The 23,334-nt window shown below is 43.2% G+C and overlaps 1 protein-coding gene across 1 annotated transcript in view; it reads right to left on the minus strand.

The window, feature by feature from the left end:
* ADARB2 (adenosine deaminase RNA specific B2 (inactive)) overlaps positions 1 to 23,334 on the minus strand; it is a 945,686-nt gene that overhangs the window by 358,722 nt on the left and 563,630 nt on the right. The window contains exon 4 of the mRNA XM_073581643.1: positions 8,891 to 8,977. Coding sequence (XP_073437744.1) covers positions 8,891 to 8,977 — 87 coding nt within the window. The remainder of the gene's footprint in view (positions 1 to 8,890; positions 8,978 to 23,334) is intronic.

Consider the following 23,334-nt stretch of genomic DNA (forward strand, 5'->3'; position numbering starts at 1 on the left):
ACTACATGCTACATACATACTACATGCTACATACATACTACATATATACTACATGCATGCTACATACATACTGCATGCTACATGCATGCTACATACATACATACTACATGCATACCACATATATACTACATACATACTACATACATGCTACATACAATACATTCATACAATACATACATAGACATACAGTACATATAACATAGAGTAACATACTTACCAATACTTGTCACATTGTTCCCCGAAGCCATTGTCTTTTACGGAATAAATATTAACATAACAAACCACAAAAATACTCACCCACGATCCGAAGCAGTCCACGAGTGTGTCCAACGACGATCTTGGGTAGAGAACTGCAGCATCAGCTGATGCTGCTGTTCTCTACGGGCTGCAGGAATCCAATGACGGAAGGTAGGTATCCTTCCGCACTGTATTCCTCCGTCACTTAAAAAAAAAAAAGTCCCTAGTCTCACTTTATGCCATTGCTGTGTGGGAATTTTTTTTTTTTTTTTTTTAACATTTAACACATTAGCCGGATGATGGGACTACTACTGTCCCATCATTGGCTAATGTGTCAATCACTGTCATGGTAGCAGGCATCGCCAGATGGGACTTGTAGTCCCATCGGACAATGCTTGCACAGACCCCCGGACATCAGCACAGCCCCCCGGCAGGCCGGCACAGCCCCCCGGCAGGCCGGTACAGACCCCCACAGGGTGCACAGACCACCGGCAGGCCGGCACAGCCCCCCGGCAGGCCGGTACAGACCCCGGGCAGTCCACACAGCCTCCCGGCAGGCCGGCACAGCCCCCCGGCAGGCCAGCAGAGACCCCCAGAAGGCCCGAAATGACGGCGCATCATGATGCGCACACACCGCGCATCATGATGACGTCATTTCGGCTGTCAATCAACTTTGAACTTCCGATTCCGATGCCGACTTCCGATATTGAAAAAATATCGGAAGTCGGTATCGGAATTCCGATACAGCAAGTATCGGCCGATACCCGATACTTGCGGTATCGGAATGCTCAACACTACTTGTGACTCACAGGCATCCTTCTATGAATACAAAGCACTCCAGCGGGTCTAATAGGACTCAGTCCGCATCCTGGGGATACATATCGACCCTCGAATATGATCCCCCTCACTGCCTCACAGCACAAAAAAGATAAAAAGTGTAAATTCTTAAATTTGTTCTGGGAATGCCAATGAAATATGGCAAGGGTACAGAAAATAAAGTCACTTACTGAACATATATATATACTATATATATATCTATATATATAATCATCTTATTCTGTCTGTTGGTCTGTCTGTAACCGAAATCCCGTGTCGCTGATTGGCGGCCGCGACCAATCAGCGACAGGCGCAGCTGTTTGTAATGGTAAGCTGCGCCTGGCGGCCATGACCAATCAGCGGCAGGTGCAGTCGGGCGCAGTGTTCAATCGGGCACAGCGCTTAATCTGTGAAAAATAGAATTAAAATAAAAGAAAAGTTATACTCACCTTCCGATGGCGTCCAATCTTCTTTCAATGCACCCAGCCTCGCGGTCCTAGTAATGCTTTGCACTTTAGACCGGAGATGGCATCACTCTCGCGAGAGCGCGATGTCATCAGCGGTGTTTCGCACAAAGCATTACCGGGACCAGACGATACCGGGACCAGACGATGCCGGGCGCGTGTAGCGTGGAGTGGAGATCGCGGGCCGTCGGAAGGTGAGTATATAACTATTTTTTAGTTTAACAGAGACCATGCATACCAGGAAAGAGGGGTGACAGGACCATGCATACCAGGAAAGGGGGCTGAGGGGGATCATGCATACCAGGAAAGGGGGGTGAGGGGGACCACGCATACCAGGAAAGGGGGGTGAGGGGGACCATGCATACCAGGAAAGCGGGGGTGAGGGTGACCATACATACCAGCAAAGGGGGGGTGAGGGGGACCATGCATAACAGGAAAGGGGGGTGAGGGTAACCATGCATGCCAGGAAAGGGGGGAGGGGGACCATGCATACCAGGATAGGGGAGTGAGTGTATCCATGCATACCAGCAAAGGGGGGAGGGGGACCATGCATACCAGGAAAGGGGGGTGAGGGGACCATGCATACCAAGAAAGGGGGGTGAAGGGAACCATGCATATCAGGAAAGGGAGGTGAGGGGGACCATGCATACTAGGAAAGTGGGGTGAGGGTGACCATACATACCAGCAAAGGGGGGTGAGGGGACCATCCATACCAGGAAAGGGGGGTGAGGGTGACCATATATACCAGGAAAGGGAGGTGAGGGGACCATGCATACCAGGAAAGGGGGGTGAGGGGGACCATGCATACCAGGAAAGGGGGGTGAGGGGACTATGCTTACCAGGAAAGAGGGAAACAGGAGTGAGAGGACCATGGATTGGGGGATGAGAGGACCATGCATTCCTGGATTGGAGGGTGAGGGGACCATGCTTACCAGGATTGGGGGGTGAGACGACCATGCATATCAGGTTTGGGGGGTGAGGGGACCATGCATATCAGGATTGGGGAGTGAGGGGACCATGCATACCAGGAAAGGGGGGTGATGGGACCATGCATACCAGGAAAGGGGGGTGAGGGGGACCATGCATACCAGGAAAGGGGGGTGAGGGGACCATGCTTATCAGGAAAGAGGGGTGAGAGGCCCAGGCATACCTGGATTGGGGGGGTGAGAGGACCATGCATTCCAGGATTGTAGGTTGAGGGGACCATGCTTACCAGGACTGGGGGTGAGAGGACCATGCATATTAGGATTGGGGGGGTGAGGGGACCATGCATATCAGGATTAGGGGGTGAGGGGACCATGCATACCAGGAAAGGGGGGAGGTGTACCATGCATATCAGGATTGGGGGGTGAGAGGACCATGTATATCAGGATTGGGGGGTGCATTATTGCATTAAAACTTCATAAATAAACTACATACATATACTAGAATACCTGATGTGTTAGAATCGGGCCACCATCTAGTATACAGTATATATATATATATATATATATATATATATATACACATACAGCTCTGGCAAAAATTAAGAGACCACTGGCAAAAATTAAGAGACCACTGAACAGTTTTATAAAACTCAGCTTCTCTATATGTCTGACAGCCATTCCATTCCACTGTCAGTTGAATAGCAACCAGAGTACACCTGATTCTACTTAAAGTGCTTCTGATTAGGTGATCACCTGAACCAAAACTTATTTAAGAAGGAAAGTATAAAAAAAACCCTGCTGTGGTGTTCACAATCCTCTTGCAATAGGACAAGCTGGATGGCAAAACAAGTGCTAGTAATATCCCAAAAGTAATAGGAATGAAAAAATAACTTTTAACAATGCCAAAGTAATTGAAAGAAAAGTCTTGAGTGAGGAAAAGAAGGGCTCAATTCTGGCTTTACTAGCAGAGGGATACAGTGAGCATCATGTTGCCTCCATCCTTAAAATTTCTAAGACGGCAGTCCATTACAACAGGGTCAAGCAGCAGACATTGGGGACAACAAAGCTACAGACCGGCAGAGGGCAAAAATGACTCTCCACTAATGGGGATGACAGTCATCTTATTCGAATGTCACTCAGCAACCACAGGATGACATCAAGTGATTTACAAAAGGAATGGCAGCTGGGGTGAAGTGCACGGCAAGAACAGTTTGTATCAGGCTCCTAGAGGCAGGGCTCAAGTCATGTAAAGCTAGAAGAAAACCTTTCATCAATGAGAAGCAAAGGAGAGTCAGGATGAAGTTTGCCAAAGACCATACGGATTGGACCACTATAGAGGACTGGAGTAAGGTAATCTTCTCTGATGAGTCTAATTTTCAGCTTGGCCTAACACTTGGTCGTCTAATGGTTAGACGGAGACCTGGAGAGGCGTACAAGCCACAGTGTCTTGCACCCACTGTGAAATTTGTTGGAGGATCGGTGATGATCTGGGGATGCTTCAGCAAGGCTGGACTTGGGCAGGTTAATCTTTGCGAAGGACATATGACTCAAACCGCATACAAGGTTATCCTGGAAAAACAGTTGATTCCTTCTGCTCAGGCAATGTTCCCCAACTCTGAGGACTGTTTTTTCCAGGAGGACAATGTGCCATGCCACACAGCAAAGTCAATCAAAGTGGGGATGAAAAAACAACACATCAAATCCCTGTCATGGCCAGCCCAATCTCCAGACCTGAACCCCACTGAAAACCTCTGGAATGTAATCAAGAGGATGATGGATAGTCACAAGCCAAAAAACAAAGAAGAACTGCTTAACCCCTTAGTGACAGAGCCAAATTTTTAAATTCTGACCAGTGTCCCTTTATGTGGTGATAACTCTGGAACACTCCTACAAATTCCTGTGATTTTAAGATTGTTTTTTTTTGTGACACATTATACTCTATGATAATGGTAAATTTAGGTTGATATGTTTTGTGTTTATTTATAAAAAATATCAGAAATTTGCCAAAAATGTAAAAAAATTAGCAATTTTCAAACTTTGAATTATTATCTCTTCAATCCATATAGTCATACCACACAAAAACATTAATAAATAACATTTCCCACATGTCTGCCTTACATCAGCACCATTTGTAAAATGCTATTTTATTTTGTAGCAATTTAGGAGGTTTAAAAATGTAGCAGTAATTTTTAATTTTTTTCATGGAAATTTACAAAATTGTTTCTTTAAGGAACCTATTCAGGTTTGAAGTGACTTTAGGGGTCCTATATATTGGAAAACCCACAAAAGTGATACAACTTTAAGAACGGACCCCTCAACATATTGAAAACTGCTGTCAGGTAGCTGTAAGGTAGCTTATTAACCCTTCAGGTGCTGTTCAGGAATTAATACAAAGTGGCATGATAGGAATGAAAAAGTTTGTTTATACCACCTAAATGTCGCTGACTTCTGAACAGGCCGCTAGAGCCTGCAGACTCTAAAGCCTCCATCACACACGCTGCTGAGTCACAAGTTTTGTGATGCAACAGCGATCTCACCAGCGAGATCACTGTGTGTGACACTGACCAGCGACCGGCCCCCCCTGCTGGTTATCGCTGATCGTCCTGGAATGGCCAGGACATTTTTTTGATCGCTGGTCTCCCGCTGGCCAGCACGCATCGCTGCGTGTGACAGGCAGAAGACCAGCGATCAGCACGCTGGTAACTAAGGTAAATGTCGGGTTTCTAAGCGGCGCGCAGAGCTTAGAAGCCCGATGTGTACCTTAGTTACCAGCGTGCTGGTGCAGGGAGCTGGTAACCAAGATACACATCGGGTTTCTAAGTGCCGCGCGGTGCTTAGAAACCCGATGTGTACCTTGGTTACCAGCTCCCTGCACCAGCACGCTGGTAACTAAGGTACACAGTGGGTAACTAAGCGACATGCTTCACTTGTTACCCTCCCGTCACTGGTGCTGATCGCTGGTGAAGCTGCCTGCTTGGCAGCTCACCAGCGATCATGTAGCAACACACCAGCGATCCTGACAAGGTCATATCGTTGTCGGGATCGCTGGTGAGTCGCTATGTGTGACGGGAACCTAAGGCCATTATTTGCTCATGAAATGCCATGGCAAATATCAGGACCACACAATCATGATCTCCGGGTGTCAATGGGAATAAAGAGGGAGGAGCCACACTCTTTTAAACATTTATATGATATAGTCATTATTGACAGCAGCATCTATGGTGTTAAAGATATATGGACAATGACAACACTGATCGTGGCTGATGCAGCAAGTTGTCAGCTATAGTGTACAGCCGACAGCTGCTGGATTGTCACCTGTATGGAGAGGCTATTCTCTTATATCTCAGGTCAGTTAAAAGATGTATTGGCTGACATTAAGGGGTACAATTTTTGTACCAGGAGTGGCATAAGGTCACCCAAAAGCGGTGTGAAAGACTGCTGGAAAGCAGCCAAGACACATGAAAGCTGTGATTAAAAATCATGGTTATTCCAGAAAATATTGATTTCTGAACTCTTCCTGAGTTAAAATAGTAGTATTGTTGTTTCTAAATGATTATGAACTTGCTTTCTTAGCATTATGTGAGGTCTGCAAGCACTGCATTTTTTGTTATTTTGATTGACCATTTCTCATTTTCTGAAAATAAATACAAAAATTCAGTGCTTGGAAATTCAAAGACATGTTGTCAGTAGTTTATAGAGTAAAAGAGCAATTTACATTTTACTCAAAATATACCCATAAAGAGAAAAATCAGACAAACTGAAAATTTTGCAGTGGTCTCTTAATTTTTGCCAGAGCTGTATATATATATATATATATATATATATATATATATATATATATAAAAAATGGTAGTGGTGCTAGATGAGTAATTAATATGAGCAATTCATGAAAAAGCTATACCTACCACTGCTTTTTTTACAAGTTTTTATTTCTACATAGATCTGCCTTTCACTCTGTAAGCTTAAAGCTGGCATTTTATGTAAATCCAAGAATCATTTGATTCCAAATACCACAAGTGAGAAAAGCAAATGTCAGATTTTGATTTTACCTTTAGACATACGGCTGCAAGATAACAGGTGAATCTGGCTCACGATTGATTCTTGGATCTACTATCTTCAGCCTCTATACTTAATATAATTCATTGTAGCACCGTATCTGCTATCAATTATTGTGTAGTCAAACGCCACTTAAAGGAGGCCTTTCATCCATCTGTTGTCCCTACAGGGTCCTTCATTAAAGGGACCTGTGTTTTACTCTGAAACATTGCAATTTTAGAATCTTGGATAAACATTTTTTTTAAAGGCAATCTGTCACCCTTTTTTTGGACTATGAGCTGCTGGCACTGAAATCAGGGGCTTATCTACAGCATTCTGTAGTGCGCAAGCGTCGGGAGAGGTCTGGCGCCTGCGCACTGCAGTACTCTGCTCTGCCCTCAACAGGGCAGAGCAGTGCGCCTGCGTCGGAGCCACGACAGTAAGGGAAGAAGAGGATGGCATCGTATGAAGATGGGAGGCGCCGGACCGGACCACGACACCCATCGGACCGGACCGCCCACCCCGATGAGTATAATCTAACTCTTTTATTCTTATCTTTCAGATTACATTGGGGGCTTATCTACAGCATTACAGAATGCTGTAGATAAGCCCCTGATGTCAGTGCCGGCAGCTCATAGTCTAAAAAAAGGGTGACAGATTCCCTTTAACTATGGCTTCATTTATCGTTTTTTTCTCAATCCAAACAAGTCAAGTTATGGAGAGGAGCGAGAAGGGAGTCACCAGGGGACACTTCACCCCATGGATGGATTCTTCTACTAATGTCAGGCTAGATGTTAAAACTACAGTATGCAAACCTAAACTATCTCTAATGAGACATAAGATGCCCGTGGCTCATGTAACATGAAACTAATGAGAGGTTCACAACCGCTGATGTATATTTTTGTCATGGGACATGTCCATGTCTTTGATACGGGCTCCGGCACTGAGCCTGCATCTTTCCTTGCACTTGATGGCTGATTTAATAAGCCCACAAGCGCCTCTAATTAACAATGGCAATTAACACGCACCATCCGGAAGTGAGTCACAAATCCTGTCAATTGGTGCTCCTGTTTTGTGATCATGGGATGCCGATGGACTGTCATGACAGCCAGGGGTCTGCAGAAGACCCTCATGCCTGTCATCATGAACCTGTGGATCTCCTGTGGAGATCGTGAAGCCTTGCTATGTATAGCACAAGCGATCAGAAGATCAGCTTCAAGTCACTTAAGGGGATGATTTAACACATTAAAAAGTAAAAAAAAACCTTTAAAAAAAATAAAAATGGAAAATTTCAAATCATTCATATTTGGTTTCTCTGAAATATCTGATCAATCTAAAATAAAGCAAATTAATTAGATCGGTAAACGGCTTAACAAGAAAAAAATCAAAACGCAAGTATTATGTTTTTTGGTCGCTGCAACATTGCAATACAATGCAATAAGAAGAGAACATATGTACCCCAAAATGGTATCAATAAAAATGTCAGATCAAGCCTCAAAAAATAAACACCCACACGCCCCATGTCCTGAAAAATGGAAACGCTTCGGGTCTTGGAAAATGGCGACAAATTTCTGATTTCTTTTACCACTTAAATAAAAAAATCCTATACATATTTGGTATCTGCATATTCGTACTGACCTGGGGAATCATTCTTCCCATTTTCCAGTACACTATGTGGTAAAATCAATAGTGTCATTCAAAAGTACAACTCATCTCGCAAAAACAAGTCATCATATGGTGATATTGACGTAAAAATAAAAAAGTTATGGCTCTTGGGAGAAGGGGAGGAAAAAATAAAAAATAAAATGGAAAATCACAGAGGGGTGAAGGGGTTAAAGAGCATTCACTATCACAATCCATGTTAATATTAATAGGGCAGTAAACTTTTAAACCCTTTTAAGAGGCAAACATAAAAAGACAGGTTTTACTATCGCTTCTGACGCCCCCCTGGCATGCAGCTAATTTAGATGGAGAAAGTTGCTGCTGATTATGGTCCATGAGATGACTAGAACAGTTTTTTTCCTATATGAATCTATAAGCAAAAATCTTAAAAAATTGGAAGAATTAATGCAAAAAGTGTGCGACAAAACTATATAACTTTTTGTAATACAAAATTTTTTTTTTGCTGAGTCCAGAAAATCTTATAAAGTGGATCTGTCATCAGATTCCCCACTACTGCCTGCATAGATTATCAAATATAACTTAAATGGATGAGGCTGATGTACTTACAGTGACATTTTTAAAGTTTTACTTCCTGCTACAAAGAGATGGACTCATAAAAAATCCTAATTTTAATACACAGCAAGAAAATGTTCCAAAAATATTATATTGCCATTCTGACATGGAGAAAAAATAACCCAAAGAAAAACCATCTTAACAAAACAATCGATAAACTAGGCATAAGGTACCTACTTAAATTATCTTCATCATCCATGCTGCTTGCCCCAGTATCGATAAACTTGAATGGTACGATGAAGGTCGATAGCATGCTTATTTTTTCTGCAAAAAAAAGAACTTTCTTTAGAAAATTTTAGATAACATTAAAATAAGTAAACCTTCCAAATTCCCAGAACGTGGAGAAATGCAAATTGTAAACACAGGAAACACAAAAAAAAGTACCTCAGGTTTTCTACAGAGAGCTCAAGTGGAAATACTGAATATTCATATGCACTGTATACCTTGAACTTTATATAAAATCTACTGGAGAGTAAAATGGTTTACTTTCTATAAGTTCCCCTTTCTTTTGTCTTCTTCCTCTACCTTAAAAAACCTCAGTATAATACTTTTAATTTACATTTTATTAGTTTACGAAATATTCACAGCAAACAACATTGGTTGGTATTGCTGTCTTATCCAAGGACCATAAAACTTGTAGGCTCGTCAGCACTACTACCACTAACTGTCGAGAAGTATTCCACCATTAATTGAATTCATTCCATTGAAATCAAGATTCCCAAAACAAATAGACAAAGTTCCAGCCTCAAAAAAGTCATTTTTAGAAACCATTTTAGAAGATATCTGGTTCCCTGGTGACTTCTTGAATTCTTGACTGGGCTATAGGTATAAATGTGACTAGAACAGTAGATACATCGTAAAACATTTTCCAAGGAATCTTCTGGTTCGCTCTAGATGCTCCTGATTATAGATGAGTGAATAGATTTGATATAAAATGAATTTTTCAGCGAACCTGTATAATTTGAATTTCAGAAGATTTGTTAATCCTTCCTACTGATACCTCCCATGCTTCTGTTCTCCCGTTAATTGATTTTCTATGAAATGAACAATAGGATGAGTGGACTGAGGTCTCTGATGTTTGCATAGTGCACAAGTACCGATGGTCAGAGAAGGCCCAACATTTCTTGGTCCTCAAATGCAAAAAAGAGAGTCATGGCTAATGTTGTTGGTTAAGGTGCCCATGTCTAAGTGGCTTAGTTTACTTTTACTTTAGTTTACTAATACCCTACAGCAGGAGCCCACACCTGTAATTCGAGGATCACATGTGGATCGTGGGTTAAGATCTGTGGCTCTCTTCTATCTGCTACCTTTGCACCTTAGCACCAGGACAAACAAACAGGTACAAAGAGCAGGTCACCAGGTCGTCACTTTTGTGAATAGCTTACACATAAGTGAAGATCTGGATATCCATATACTGACTTTGAGGGATGGAGAACTAGACTTAGTAGTGATGGTCAGTTATTATTAATATTATTTATTATAGCACCATTTATTCCATGGCGCTTTACATAATAAAAACAAGCACAGTAATCTTAAACAATAAAAGTCATGACTGGTACAGACGGAGAGAAAACCCTGCCCACGAGGCCTCTTAATCTACACGGGATGGGTGAGGATACAATAGGTGAGGGCAGGAAACAGTTCAGGTACTCCCCGAATGGTTTCAGAGTATGGGCACTGCCAAAGTGGACATGGGAACAAGGACTAACTATACTAAACTAACGAGACACAGGATATGGGACTTGGGAAATATTAACAGACTAGGGATGAGGGACCTGGCAACATACAGTTGCACACACTAAACCAGCTAACTATGGTGATTGCTCACGCACCTCCCAATTGGGGAGAGTGCCTTATATACAAGATATCTCCCAGCTATTGGTTGGGAGACACCTTGCAGGAGAATACATTCACTAATTGCTATCCAACAGTTAGCTGGGGGTCTTTAATAAGTGCGTGCGCTGACCCCTTTAAGAATAGCACAGAGACACAATCTGGTATGCACAGGAGCAGGAACCAGGAGATGCCAGGGTTGCGCCAAGGACAGGGACAGTGTGTAAGCTGGCATCCCTGCATGGAGGGAGAAGGGGAAATCGGGCAGGGGCACTGGCAATAACGCTACAGTTAAGTTGGAACTTCTGGATGTCAGTATATGGCCTCAGTTTGATTTCTGTGTGGAATCTTTAGCTATTATTGTACCAATAATTTAGGCTTTGGGTTTCACGACTGTGGGGGCCTTTGAATGTAGCTTGAGAATCTCTCATTGAGAAAGTCTCTCAAGACAAGAAAGGTTGGAGACCACTGACCTATTGTGTAAAAATGTGAGAAAGAAAAATAATATTTTAAGCTCTATTAGGGTGGAGGAGAAGGAAGAAACTAATTTAAGATCACTGCTGAGTATATTTAATATGTATATATTTAAATAGTAGATATGCAATGAAAAAAAGTATTAATATTAATTAGTGAAGACATTTCGCTTTAGAGAGAGAATCTGTTTTCTCCATCAGCATAATTTATGATGTTCATTTACAGAATATCTTCAAAGCTTTTTATTAAGACATTAGTTGAAAAGACGGCACAAAGGAAAGACATTTGAATGATACTGGCTGCCTGAAACTGCTGTCCAAAGCACTTAATGAAGCAGAAAGCAGAGGAAGAAGAGGAACTGCATGCTGCCGCCACGAGGGGAGATAAATTTAGGATACTCCATTTATATCACGGATTGGGTAAGGTCAAGGAATGAATGATGGGACATCATGATGGTAACATTGTCACCCACGGAGCTGAATTAAGCTCTAGACAATGCTAATTTTGGTAGCTATGTGATGTTTACTGAGTCAGGTGGAGTGTTCGTTACTCAGTGATTTCAGGCAAATAATCCACATAAAACTATTCATTTTATTAATTAAAATTCACATTTGTCATAAAGATACAATGAGCAAAATTTTTCCAATATTCCTGAAGACGTTTGTATCCTTTGAAGGTATTATTTAAACAATTTCTGCTAAGATGATCGTGGACTTGGTGTGAACCCTGAACATCTTTTAACTTTTAAGACTAACAAAATGTGTCTCTAATGGCTAATAGGAAGGACAAGTGTGACTGGTAGGTAGATGTGAATATTGTTTTTTTTTCTTTTTTTTTCTTCATATGTTTAAAAAGATGAGACCTTCGCAAATTAGCGATCTTATACTATAGTTTCTGAGAAAGATTTTTAGTGAATTGATTCTTGATGAATTTAGGCTCTGTAATTCATTGAAAAAAATCTCTAAGTCATATATTTACTAAATCCAAAATATATCTTCATTGAATAAGTAAAGAATAGCGGTATACTTATTTGCTGTACGAAGGGGAGTAGCTACCAAACTGTTTTACGTTACTCACATCAGAAAAGAACTGTTATAAGCATGAATCTACATAGACCAAAGAGGGTAGCCACCAGTGATGAGGGCTATCTTGGTCTAAAGAGCTTGCCGCATGTAGCCATCCTAACCTTGTTTTCCCCTCTAGTAAAAAAAAGCCATTTGCTTTTAAATTTATGATCATGATGAGAATACTTACTTGAGATATGGATAATGATAGTCTGAGCTGTACTTCCCATGAGCTCAACAGCCTTTACATGGTCTACCTCTGTCATATACATACGCATTTGCTAGATATCTATACTGTATATAAAATTGAATGTATGTGTGTAAGTGTGTATCACCAACCAATCAAGAAGCATCTTTCATTTCACCAGAGCTGTTTAAAACAAGCTGACCTGTGATTGGTTGCTATGAGCAACAGTTTTCCTTACAATCAATCACTAAGCATCTTTCATTTCACCTGAGCTGTTTAAAAGAAGCTGAGCTGTGATTGGTTGCTATGAGCAACAGTTTTCCCACTCCACAACAACACCTCAGCAGACACTGATTGGGTGGGAAAAATCTAGCATCCCCGGGAACATAAGCTCTCAGCCATTGTCTGCCCCCCAGAAAGGAGCAGAGAGCACATGACAGAAATGAATCACCCCCTCCTCTGCCCATATACACATCACACATCCTCCACCCCATAGGTACATCTTCCCTCTTAAAGGGATCTCCGGTATGGAAGTTAGGGCAAACCACTCAGCGCTCTGATTCTGACTCCAGGACTCTATTAAAGGGATCATTGGTATGTAAGTCAGGGCAAATCCACTCAGCGCTCTTGTTCTGATCCCAGGCTCTCTTAAAGGGATCATTGGTATGGAAGTTAGGGCAATTGCACTCAGCGCTCTGGTTCTGACCCCAGGCCTCTCTTAACCCCTTAAGCCCCAAGGGTGGTTTGCACGTTAATGACTGGGCCATTTTTTACAATTCTGACCACTGTCCCTTTATGAGGTCATAACTCTGGAACGCTTCAACGGATCTAGGCGATTCTGAGAGTGTTTTCTCATGACATATTGTACTTCATGTTAGTGGTAAAATTTAATTCATATAACTTGCGTTTAATTGTGAAAAAAACTGAAATATGGAAAAATTTTTGAAAAGATTGCAATTTTCAAACTTTGAATTTTTATGCCCTTAAAATAGAGAAATATGTGACACAAAGTAATTGCTAAATAGCATTTCCCACATGTCTACTTTACATCAGCACAATTTTGGAAACAAATTTTTTTTTTATTAGGAAGTTATAAGGGTTAAAATTTGACCAGCGATTTCTCATTTTTACAACAAAATTTACAAAACCATTTTTTTTAGGGACCACCTCACATTCAAAGTCAGTTTGAGGGGTCTATATGGCAGAAAATACTCAAAAGTGACACCATTCTAAAAACTGCACCCCTCAAGCTACTCAAAACTACATTCAAGAAGATTATGAACCCTTCAGGTGTTTCACAGGAGCAGAAGCAACGTGGAAGGAAAAAATGAACATTTAACTTTTTAGTCACAAAAATGATCTTTCAGCGACATTTTTTTTTATTTTCCCAAGGGTAACAGGAGAAATTGGACCCCAAAGGTTGTTGTCCAATTTGTCGTGAGTATGCTGATACCCCATATGTGGGGAGGAACCACTGTTTTAGCGCATGGCAGGGCTCAGAAGGGAAGGAGCGCCGTTTGACTTTTTCAACCTAAAATTGGCTGAAATTGAGATCGGACGCCATGTTCCGTTTGCAGAGCCTATGATGTGCCTTAACAGTGGAAACCCCCCACAAGTGACCCCATTTTGGAAACTAGACCCCATAAGGAAAACAGTGGAAACCCCCCACAAGTGACCCCATTTTGGAAACTAGACCCCCTAAGGAACTCATCTAGATGTGTGGTGAGCACTTTGAACCCCCAAGGGCTTCACAGAAGTTTATAACGCCAGGGCGCAAAAATAAATAATCATATTTTTTCCACAAACATGATGGTTTAGTCCCCAATTTGTTATTTTCCCAAGGGTAACAGGAGAAATTGGCCCCAAAAGTTGTTGTCCAATTTGTCCTGAGTGCGCTGATACCCCATATGTCAGGGAGAAACACTGTTTGGGCACACAGCAGGGCTCGGAAGGGAAAGAGCGCCATTTGACATTTTCAACCTAAAATTGGCTGAAATTGAAATCGGACGCCATGTTCCGTTTGGAGAGCCCATGATATGCCTAAACAGTGGAAACCCCCCACAAGTGACCCCATTTTGGAAACTAGACCCACTAAGGAACTTATCTAGATGTGTGGTGAGCACTTTGAACCCCCAAGTGTTTCGCTAAAGCTTATAATGCCCGGGCGTGAAAAAAAATATTAATTTTTTTTCCACAAAAATGATCTCTTAGTCCCCAATTTGTTACTTTCCCAAGAGTATCAGGAGAAATTGGACCCCAAAAGTTGTTGTCCAATTTGTCCTGAGTGTGCTAATACCCCATATGTGGGGGAGAAACATTGTTTGGACACACGGCAGGGCTCGAAAGGGAAGTAATGACGTTTTGGAATGCAGACTTTGATGGAATGGTCTGCGGGCGTCATGTTCCGTTTGCAGAGCCCCTGACGTACCTAGACAGTGGAAACCCCCCACAAGTGACCCCATTTTGGAAACTAGACCCCCTAAGGAACTTATCTAGATGTGTGGTGAGCACTTTGAACCCCCAAGTGTTTCGCTAAAGCTTATAATGCCCGGGCGTGAAAATATAAAATCCTATTTTGTTTCCACATAAATTATTTTTAGTCCCCAATTTTTAATTTTCCCAAGAGTAACAGGAGAAATTGGACCCCCAAAGACGTTGTCCAATTTGACCTGAGTACGCTGGTACCCCACATGTGGGAAAAAAACTGTTTAGGCACATGTCGGGGCTCGAAAGGGAAGTAGTGACATTTTGGAATGCAGACTTTGATGGGTCTGCTGGCGTCATGTTCCGTTTGCAGAGCTCCTGATGTGCCTAAACAGGAAAAAACCCCACATGAGACATCATTTTGTATACTAGACCCCCAAAGAACAAACCTAGATGTGCCCCCAACTACACTAATGTAAATTAGTAGTGCATGGAGGTGTGGTACAAGTTGAATCAATCCTTCATACACAGGCCAGGTTTTTCGGGGCAGGTGTCGCACTGGTAAATGGTGTCTTTGCGTATTCCCACACTCGGCACCTTTTTTGCGGCTTACCTTTTCTACCAGTTGGCAGGACCACCCCCGGAAAATGCTGACCTGGTACGATACGAGCACCTTCAGTTCCGGAAGTACTGGGACCCGCTCCTTCCTGAGCGCCAAACATCAGGGCCTTAACCACTACCTCCTGGAAATGAAGGTACGACGTATCGGTGGGGTGTGCACATTGTGACAGCAGGAATGTATTGAGCATTGCCATTTGTACGATGTGCATGGCCAGCTTTTTGTACCACGCCCTTGCCTTTCTGAGAGCATTGTACGGTTGGAGGTATTGATCGGAGAGATCAACGCCCCCCCCATGTTTTTGTTGTACCCCACTACACAGGTCGGTTTTCTGACCTGTGTGGAGATACCCCGTACGGTGCAGAGGGTGCTGCCATCACCGTGTATGGTGGTCAAGAGATGGACATTCCTCTTGTTCTTGTCCTTGACCACCAGCAGGTGGTCGCTACATTAGGCTCTGCTCTCACCTTTTCTGAGCATCTGCCCAAGAAGCGTCTTCGGAAGGCCTCTCTGATTTTTGCGGACAGTACCACAGGCTGCGATACCTCGTGCAGAGAGGGATTTGTATAGTGGGATGCTGGTATAAAAGTTATCAGTGTAGAGGTGATAACCTTTATCCAGCAGTGGGTGAATCAAATCCCACACAATTTTCTCACTCCCAGGACAGGGGGACACTCAGGGGGTTCAATCCTGGTGTCCTTTCCTTCGTAGACTCTAAACCTGTGAGTGTACCCTGAGGTACTCTCACAAAGTTTGTAGAGTTTGATTCCGTACCTGGCCCTCTTACTGGGCAGGTATTGACAGAATCTGAGCCTTCCCTTGAAATGGACCAAGGACTCATTCACGCTGATGTTCCTTTGGGGCACGTACACTTCAGCAAACTTTTTGTTGAAGTGTTCGATGACCGGCCGAACTTTGAACAGACAGTCAAAGTTCGGGTCATCTCGTGCGGGACACAGTGCATTATTGGTATAATGCAGAAACTTGTGGATGGCCTCAAAACGCATCCGGACCATGACCATTCGGAACACTGGAGTGTTGTATAAAATATCAACACTCCAATATTGCCTAATTTCCGGCTTCTTCAGTATCCCCATGTGGAGGACCAGGCCCCAAAACTGCATCATTTCAACTGCGTCCACAGGAGACCAGTTGGAATATGTTGAAATCGGGTTTTCTGCCAAAAATTGACGAGCGTACAAATTAGTTTGCTCCACCATGAGGTTAACAAAATCCTCAGAGAAAAAGACTTGGAAAAAGTCTATATCTGTGAGGCCAGTGGTGTCGAACTTGATTCCTGATTCTGCCACAAAATCAGGAATCAGTGGCTCGTAATTTTCAGGCGGCGAAGTCCATACAGGGTCTACTGAATCAGTTTCGGGCATGGTGGGCGCTGCCTCATCTTCTGTCCTGGAGCGTCTGCGTGGCGGTTCCGCAGGACCCTAGGAGGAAGATGAGGAGGGGGAAGAGGAAGAGGATGAAGAATCCAAAAAATAAAGAAAAGTCGGATTGTCATCCTCGCTATCAGTGTCGGAGGCAAGGTAAGAATATGCCTCCTCCATTGAATAGCGCTGTTGGGACGAACCCAATGGGCGGGACATTTTTTGTGAATGTGGTGCTTGGGTGTACTTTATTTACAACTATGTGTATGTGTGGGGGGCTAGTGATTGGTGCACACTATCCTGTAAAGAAAAAAGGAAATGGGGAGAAAAATACCTATGAAAAGAAAAGTCTAAAACAGCAGACCCTAGCTCTGATAAGTGAACGGCGTCACTTATCAAAGTTCAGTGGCGGCTGCTGGGTGTGTGTACAGGTGTGGTGCAAGGGGGGGGTGAAAAAAAGGAAATCAGCAGGCACAAGCTCTGATAAGTGAACTATGTCACTTATCACAGTTTGGCGGCTGTGGGATGCGAATAAGGAGTTGGCGCTAAGGGGGCTGCTAAATGTGCGCACAGAGGCGGCACAAAGTGGGATAGAGGGGGTAAAAAGTGGGGGAAGGGGGGATGAAGAGAGATCGGACAGGGATCAGGGATTAGCACTTACACTTGTAGTTAGGTGGCGCAAAGGGGGGTGAAAAAAAGGAAATCAGCAGGCACAAGCTATGATAAGTGAACTATGTCACATATCACAGTTTGGCGGCTGTGGGATGCGAATACGGAGTGGCGCAACGGGGGCTGCTAAATGTGTGCACAGAGGCGGCGCAAAGGGGGATTGAGGGGGTAAAAAGAGGGGGAAGGGGGAAGGTTGGGGATGAAGAGAGATCGGACAGGGATTAGCACTTATGCTTGTAGTCAGGTGGCGCAAAGAGGGGGTGAAAAAAAGGAAATCAGTAAGCACAAGCTATGATAAGTGAACTATGTCAACTTATCAAAGTTTGGAGGCTGCAGGATGCGAATACGGAGCTGGCGCAAAGGGGGCTTAGGGAAAAAAGCAAGCACGAGTGTTGATTGGTGAACTGCGTCACCAATCAACGCTCGGCGGCTGCTAAATGTGCGCACGGAGGTGGTGCAAAGGGGGGGTGGAGGGGGGTTAAAAGAGGGGGTATGGGGAAGGGGGATTGGGGGGATGAAGCTAGATTGGGGGGTGAAGCTAGATTGGGCAGGGATCGAGGATCAGGCAATACTTACAGTTGTAGGGTTTTCTTTCTTCTTTCTTTAGCAGGTATTGTGATGCTACAAGCTGCTGTGGCACAACAATACCCAGCACACCAGGAGATCCAGATGTATGACCGCTCTCTAGGGAATCCTCAGCTAGTGTGAGGACCCCCCTGCAGAGCTGTCATACAGGTCACAGGCAGGTCAGGGGCAGGTCACAGAGCGGTCACATCCTGCTGTGTCCTGCCATTGGTGGGATCAAATGATAATATCGATCCACCAATCCCTGCACTGCCTGGTGACCATGACAACCGCCTAGGATCGGAGCTCACAGCTCCGATTCAAAGGCAGGTCATGCCCAGGTCATCAGGAGGGCACAGAGCGGGCACAGAGCGTATTCGCATCCTACAGCCGCCAAACTTTGATAAGTTGACATAGTTCACTTATCATAGCTTGTGCTTGCTGATTTCCTTTTTTTTTCACCCCCTCTTTGCGCCACCTGACTACAAGCATAAGTGCTAATCCCTGCCGCATTAAATGCCATGACGTACTATCCCGTCCCTGGGAATTAAGTCCCAGGGCACATGGACGGGATAGTATGTCTCATGGCAGAAAGGGGTTAATGGGATCTCTGGTATGGAAGTTAGGGTAAATCCCTCAGCGCTCTGATTCTCACCCCAGGCTTCTATTAAAGGGATCATTGGTATGGAAGTCAGTGCTAATCCGCTCAGTGCTCTGGTTCTGATGCCAGGCTGACGGGATGGTGTAGGATATTAGAAGTAGCAGTCCAGTGGCTCTGACTGATGGGATAGTGTGGGATATTAGGGGTAGTAGTCTGGTGGCTCTGATGGGATGATGTGGGATATTAGTGGTAGTAGTCCGGCAGCTGTGACGGGAAGATGTGGAAAATTCGTGGTAGTTGTCCGGTGGCTCTGGCTGACGGAATGATGTGGGATATTAGGGGTCGTATTCTGGTGGCTCTGGCTGATGGAATGATGTGTGATATTAGGGGTAGTAGTCCGGTGGCTCTGGCTGATGGAATGATGTGGGATATTAGGGGTAGTAGTCTGGTGGCTTTGACGGGATCATGTGGAATATTAGGGGTAGTAGTCCAGTGGCTCTGACGGGATGATGTGGGATATTAGTGGTAGTAGTCCGGTGACTCTAGCTGATGGGATGATGTGGGATATTAGGGGTAGTAGTCCGGTGGCTCTGGCTGACGGGTCGATGTGGGATATTAGGGGTAGTCTGGTGGCTCTGGCTGACGGGATGATGTGGGATATTAGGGGTAGTAATCCGGTGGCTCTGACGGGATGATGTGAGATATTAGTGGTAGTAGTCCGGCAGCTGTGACGAGATGATGTGGGATATTCGTGGTAGTTGTCCGGTGGCTCTGGCTGATGGAATGATGTGGGATATTAGGGGTTGTAGTCTGGTGGCTTTGACGGGATGATGTGGAATATTAGGGGTAGTAGTCCAGTGGCTCTGACGGGATGATGTGGGATATTAGTGGTAGTAGTCCGGTGACTCTGGCTGATGGGATGATGTGGGATATTAGGGGTAGTAGACCAGTGGCTCTGGCTGACGGGTCAATGTGGAATATTAGGGGTAGTAGTCCGGTATCTCTGGCTGACGGGATGATGGTGGATATTAGAGGTAGTAGTCTGGTGGCTCTGGTTGATGGGATGATGTGGATATTAAAATGAGTGTTGCTATGCGGAGTGGGCGGAGCTCTACACTCAACTTTATATATTTACTGTAGATATAATCATTATAATTTGGTATAACTAACCGTTGTTAGTTACTATGCCCGGGCAACTCTGGGCTCTTCAGCTAGTTGTATATAAAATTGAAAATAAAATTAGCTGAATGACCTACATAGAATCAGTCACCTCACATGGTGTTTTTCAGGTGTACACTAAAGGGAACCATGTTGTAGAAGTGTTACTTGGGTTTACTTTGATTCTTTATTCTACTTTCCCCTTATTTTAGATAATTGTTGCAGGCAGGGCCTCCATCAGGAACTTCTGTGACAAATACAAACAAGTAGTCTGGGTGCTCTACGCCCCTCAATATGTTGAGGATTGGAAGGGGAAAGATAATATTGGCAGGGGCTATCAGAAATGGAAACAACACAAGGTGGCAGGAAGGGAACAATCACACAATGTAGAAGTGATTTGGATGATGTGTTTTAAATGGACAGTGGCAGGGAAAGGAAAGAGTGCATTGATGAGACACCAAAGCTCTCTGGGATGTCACTCACAGATAGTAAGTTGGAGTGGACTTCATCAGGGGGCAAGGGGAATACATTGGATGGCAGTGGCTCTATTAAGGCAGATGGGACCAAGGGAAGACAGAAAATGGAACAGAATCTGCAGGAGGAAAAAGCCAGCAGGAGGTCATTGCCGCAGCTCCTGCACCCTCCCTGAATTGAAGTGTCATCAGGGACCTTCATTTCAGGGGTTGGGTTAGTCCCTGCTGTGTCACTGTGCGATGTGCACAATGACAGTGCGCTTTCTTGCCGGCTCAGATCAGCAGTAGCCAGCTGGCAACAGAGCGCACTGTCACTGCGTGTTGTCAGAATACTTAGTTTGCAGAGACCAGCGCCGCCCCCGCAAGTGATGCCATTGAAGGTTAGGGATTGTTTTTTATTAAAGTATATTAGAAAATAGATTAGATAATTACATTATATAGATAGGGATTCAGGATGAAAATTAATTTGTATTTCAGACCACCCATTTAAACGTTTCTATCTGTCTTGTCTTGGTTTTAATATTTTTACCTAATAAAGATTTACATTTATGTGTTCCTTTTGTATTCATGTAGGAATGTAGTATTACTGCTCATGTGAAATTTAAGATTTTTTAAAAAAAATGTGGTTGAAATACCAGCAGAAAAGTCCCTCTTCTTGAAATATATGATATGATTACAATCCAGAAAAGTCATTACGCATTTTATATCAACACATGATTTATATTTAGCCTCCAGGATACAAAGCTGCAAGTTCATGATTTCACAAACCATTTATACTGAATATTGAGTTAAAGACATCACTTATTTTGAGGCAGTCTTTTATTTATTTTATGATGTAATAACAAGAAAACTAACTCCTAATATGCCGCGTCTTAGATCTTCCATTATTTCAAATGTCTAACCTGATTACAGAGCTTCATTTGTGCATAATACAGAGCTTGAATGGCACCATTAAGGTATAATAGCATAAAGTAAGGTCCCATTGGATCCCAATGAATAAAAAATGCACAGGAAAAACATTTCAATAGAAAAGAAGGGTAAATAATGACAAGCATAACGATCCATCTATATACTGTAAGTATAATCAAAGCATTGCTTGTGTTCTGAATTGTAGGTTAGCAAACCATTCACTTCCTTCAGTTTCTCAACTGAAATTCTTACTGAACATAGAGAAATAAAAAATATAGTAAGTAAAAATTTTAGTGAAATTGCAGTCCAACAAAAAAAATGTTCCCTTAAAGGGGTTGTCTCTTCATCACAAATATATAAAATTACACAGTACTTGTAAAAACAAGAAAATTGTAATTTACCGACAGAATGTATTTATTATTTTTACTGCCCATTGCCTAGGCTAAAAAATAACATTCACTAAATTTTTCATGTACAACTTGACTCATGATGTAATAGGGGCTGCAGACCAGAATTAGACCTTTTTTATTCTGCTTCGCAGTTACTGAGATGTTATTAATCAAAGTATTTGCAATCTAAACAGTTAATTTTTTTAGTCTAAGGGGTAGTACCAGAGAGATTTCACTGGGGGGTGTACTTTTTCCCTTTCTGATGCTGACCAATCATAAGCAGGCAGCAACACACTGGGGAAAGAAGAACACACCCCCACGATAGACTAGAAAAAACTCTGCTGAGACATAATGACATAGTCTACTCTCCTCACTGTAGAGTGAGTGCACATGAATTTGAATGTAGGGACTCGCAAAATAATCAAGACCATTCTTATGGGTTGCGAGCTTGCATATTTTTGCAAAAATATTGACCAATGCCACATATACAGTTGTGGCCAAAAGTATTGACACCCCTGCAATTCTGTCAGATAATACTCAGCTTCTTCCTGAAAATGATTGCAAACACAAATTCTTTGGTATTATTATCTTCATTTAATTTGTCTTAATTGAAAAAATACAAAAGAGAATGAAGCAAAAAGCAAAACATTGATCATTTCACACAAAACTCCAAAAATGGGCCAGACAAAAGTATTGGCACCCTCAGCCTAATAGTTGGTTGCACATCCTTTAGCCAAAATTACTGCGACCAACCGCTTCCGGTAACCATCAATGAGTTTCTTACAATGCTCTGCTGGAATTTTAGACCATTCTTCTTTGGCAAACTGCTCCAGGTCCCTGATATTTGAAGGGTGCCTTCTCCAAACTGCCATTTTTAGATCTCTCCACAGGTGTTCTATGGGATTCAGGTCTGGACTCATTGCTGGCCACCTGAGAAGCTCCAGTGCTTTCTCTCAAACCATTTTCTAGTGCTTTTTGAAGTGTGTTTTGGGTCATTGTCCTGCTGGAAGACCCATGACCTCTGAGGGAGACCCAGCTTTCTCACACTGGGCCCTATATTATGCTGCAAAACTTGTTGGTAGTCTTCTGACTTCATAATGCCATGCACACGGTCAAGCAGTCCAGTGCCAGAGGCAGCAAAGCAACCCCAAAACATTAGGGAACCTCCGCCATGTTTGACTGTAGGGACCGTGTTCTTTTCTTTGAATGCCTCTTTTTTTCTCCTGTAAACTCTATGTTGATGCCTTTGCCCAAAAAGCTCTACTTTTGTCTCATCTGACCAGAGAACATTCTTCCAAAACGTTTTAGGCTTTTTCAGGTAAGTTTTGGCAAACTCCAGCCTGGCTTTTTTATGTCTCGGGGTAAGAAGTGGTGTCTTCCTGGGTCTCCTACCATACAGTCCCTTTTCATTCAGACGCCGACGGATAGTACGGGTTGACACTGTTGTACCCTCGGACTGCAGGGCAGCTTGAACTTGTTTGAATATTAGTCGAGGTTCTTTATCCAACATCCACACAATCTTGCGTTGAAATCTCTTGTCAATTTTTCTTTTCCGTCCACATCTAGGGAGGTTAGCCACAGTGCCATAGGCTTTAAACTTCTTGATGACACTGTGCACGGTAGACACAGGAACATTCAGGTCTTTGGAGATGGACTTGTAGCCTTGAGATTGCTCACGCTTCCTCACAATTTGGTTTCTCAAGTCCTCAGACAGTTCTTTGGTCTTCTTTCTTTTCTCCATGCTCAATGTGGTACACACAAGGACACAGGACAGAGGTTGAGTCAACTTTAATCCATGTCAACTGGCTGCAAGTGTGATTTAGTTATTGCCAACACCTGTTAGATGCCACAGGTAAGTTACAGGTGCTGTTAATT

The sequence above is a fragment of the Dendrobates tinctorius genome, unplaced genomic scaffold (genome assembly GCF_039654945.1).
Source record: "Dendrobates tinctorius isolate UK_male_01 unplaced genomic scaffold, ASM3965494v1 ptg000070l, whole genome shotgun sequence".
NCBI classification, from domain to species: domain Eukaryota; kingdom Metazoa; phylum Chordata; class Amphibia; order Anura; family Dendrobatidae; genus Dendrobates; species Dendrobates tinctorius.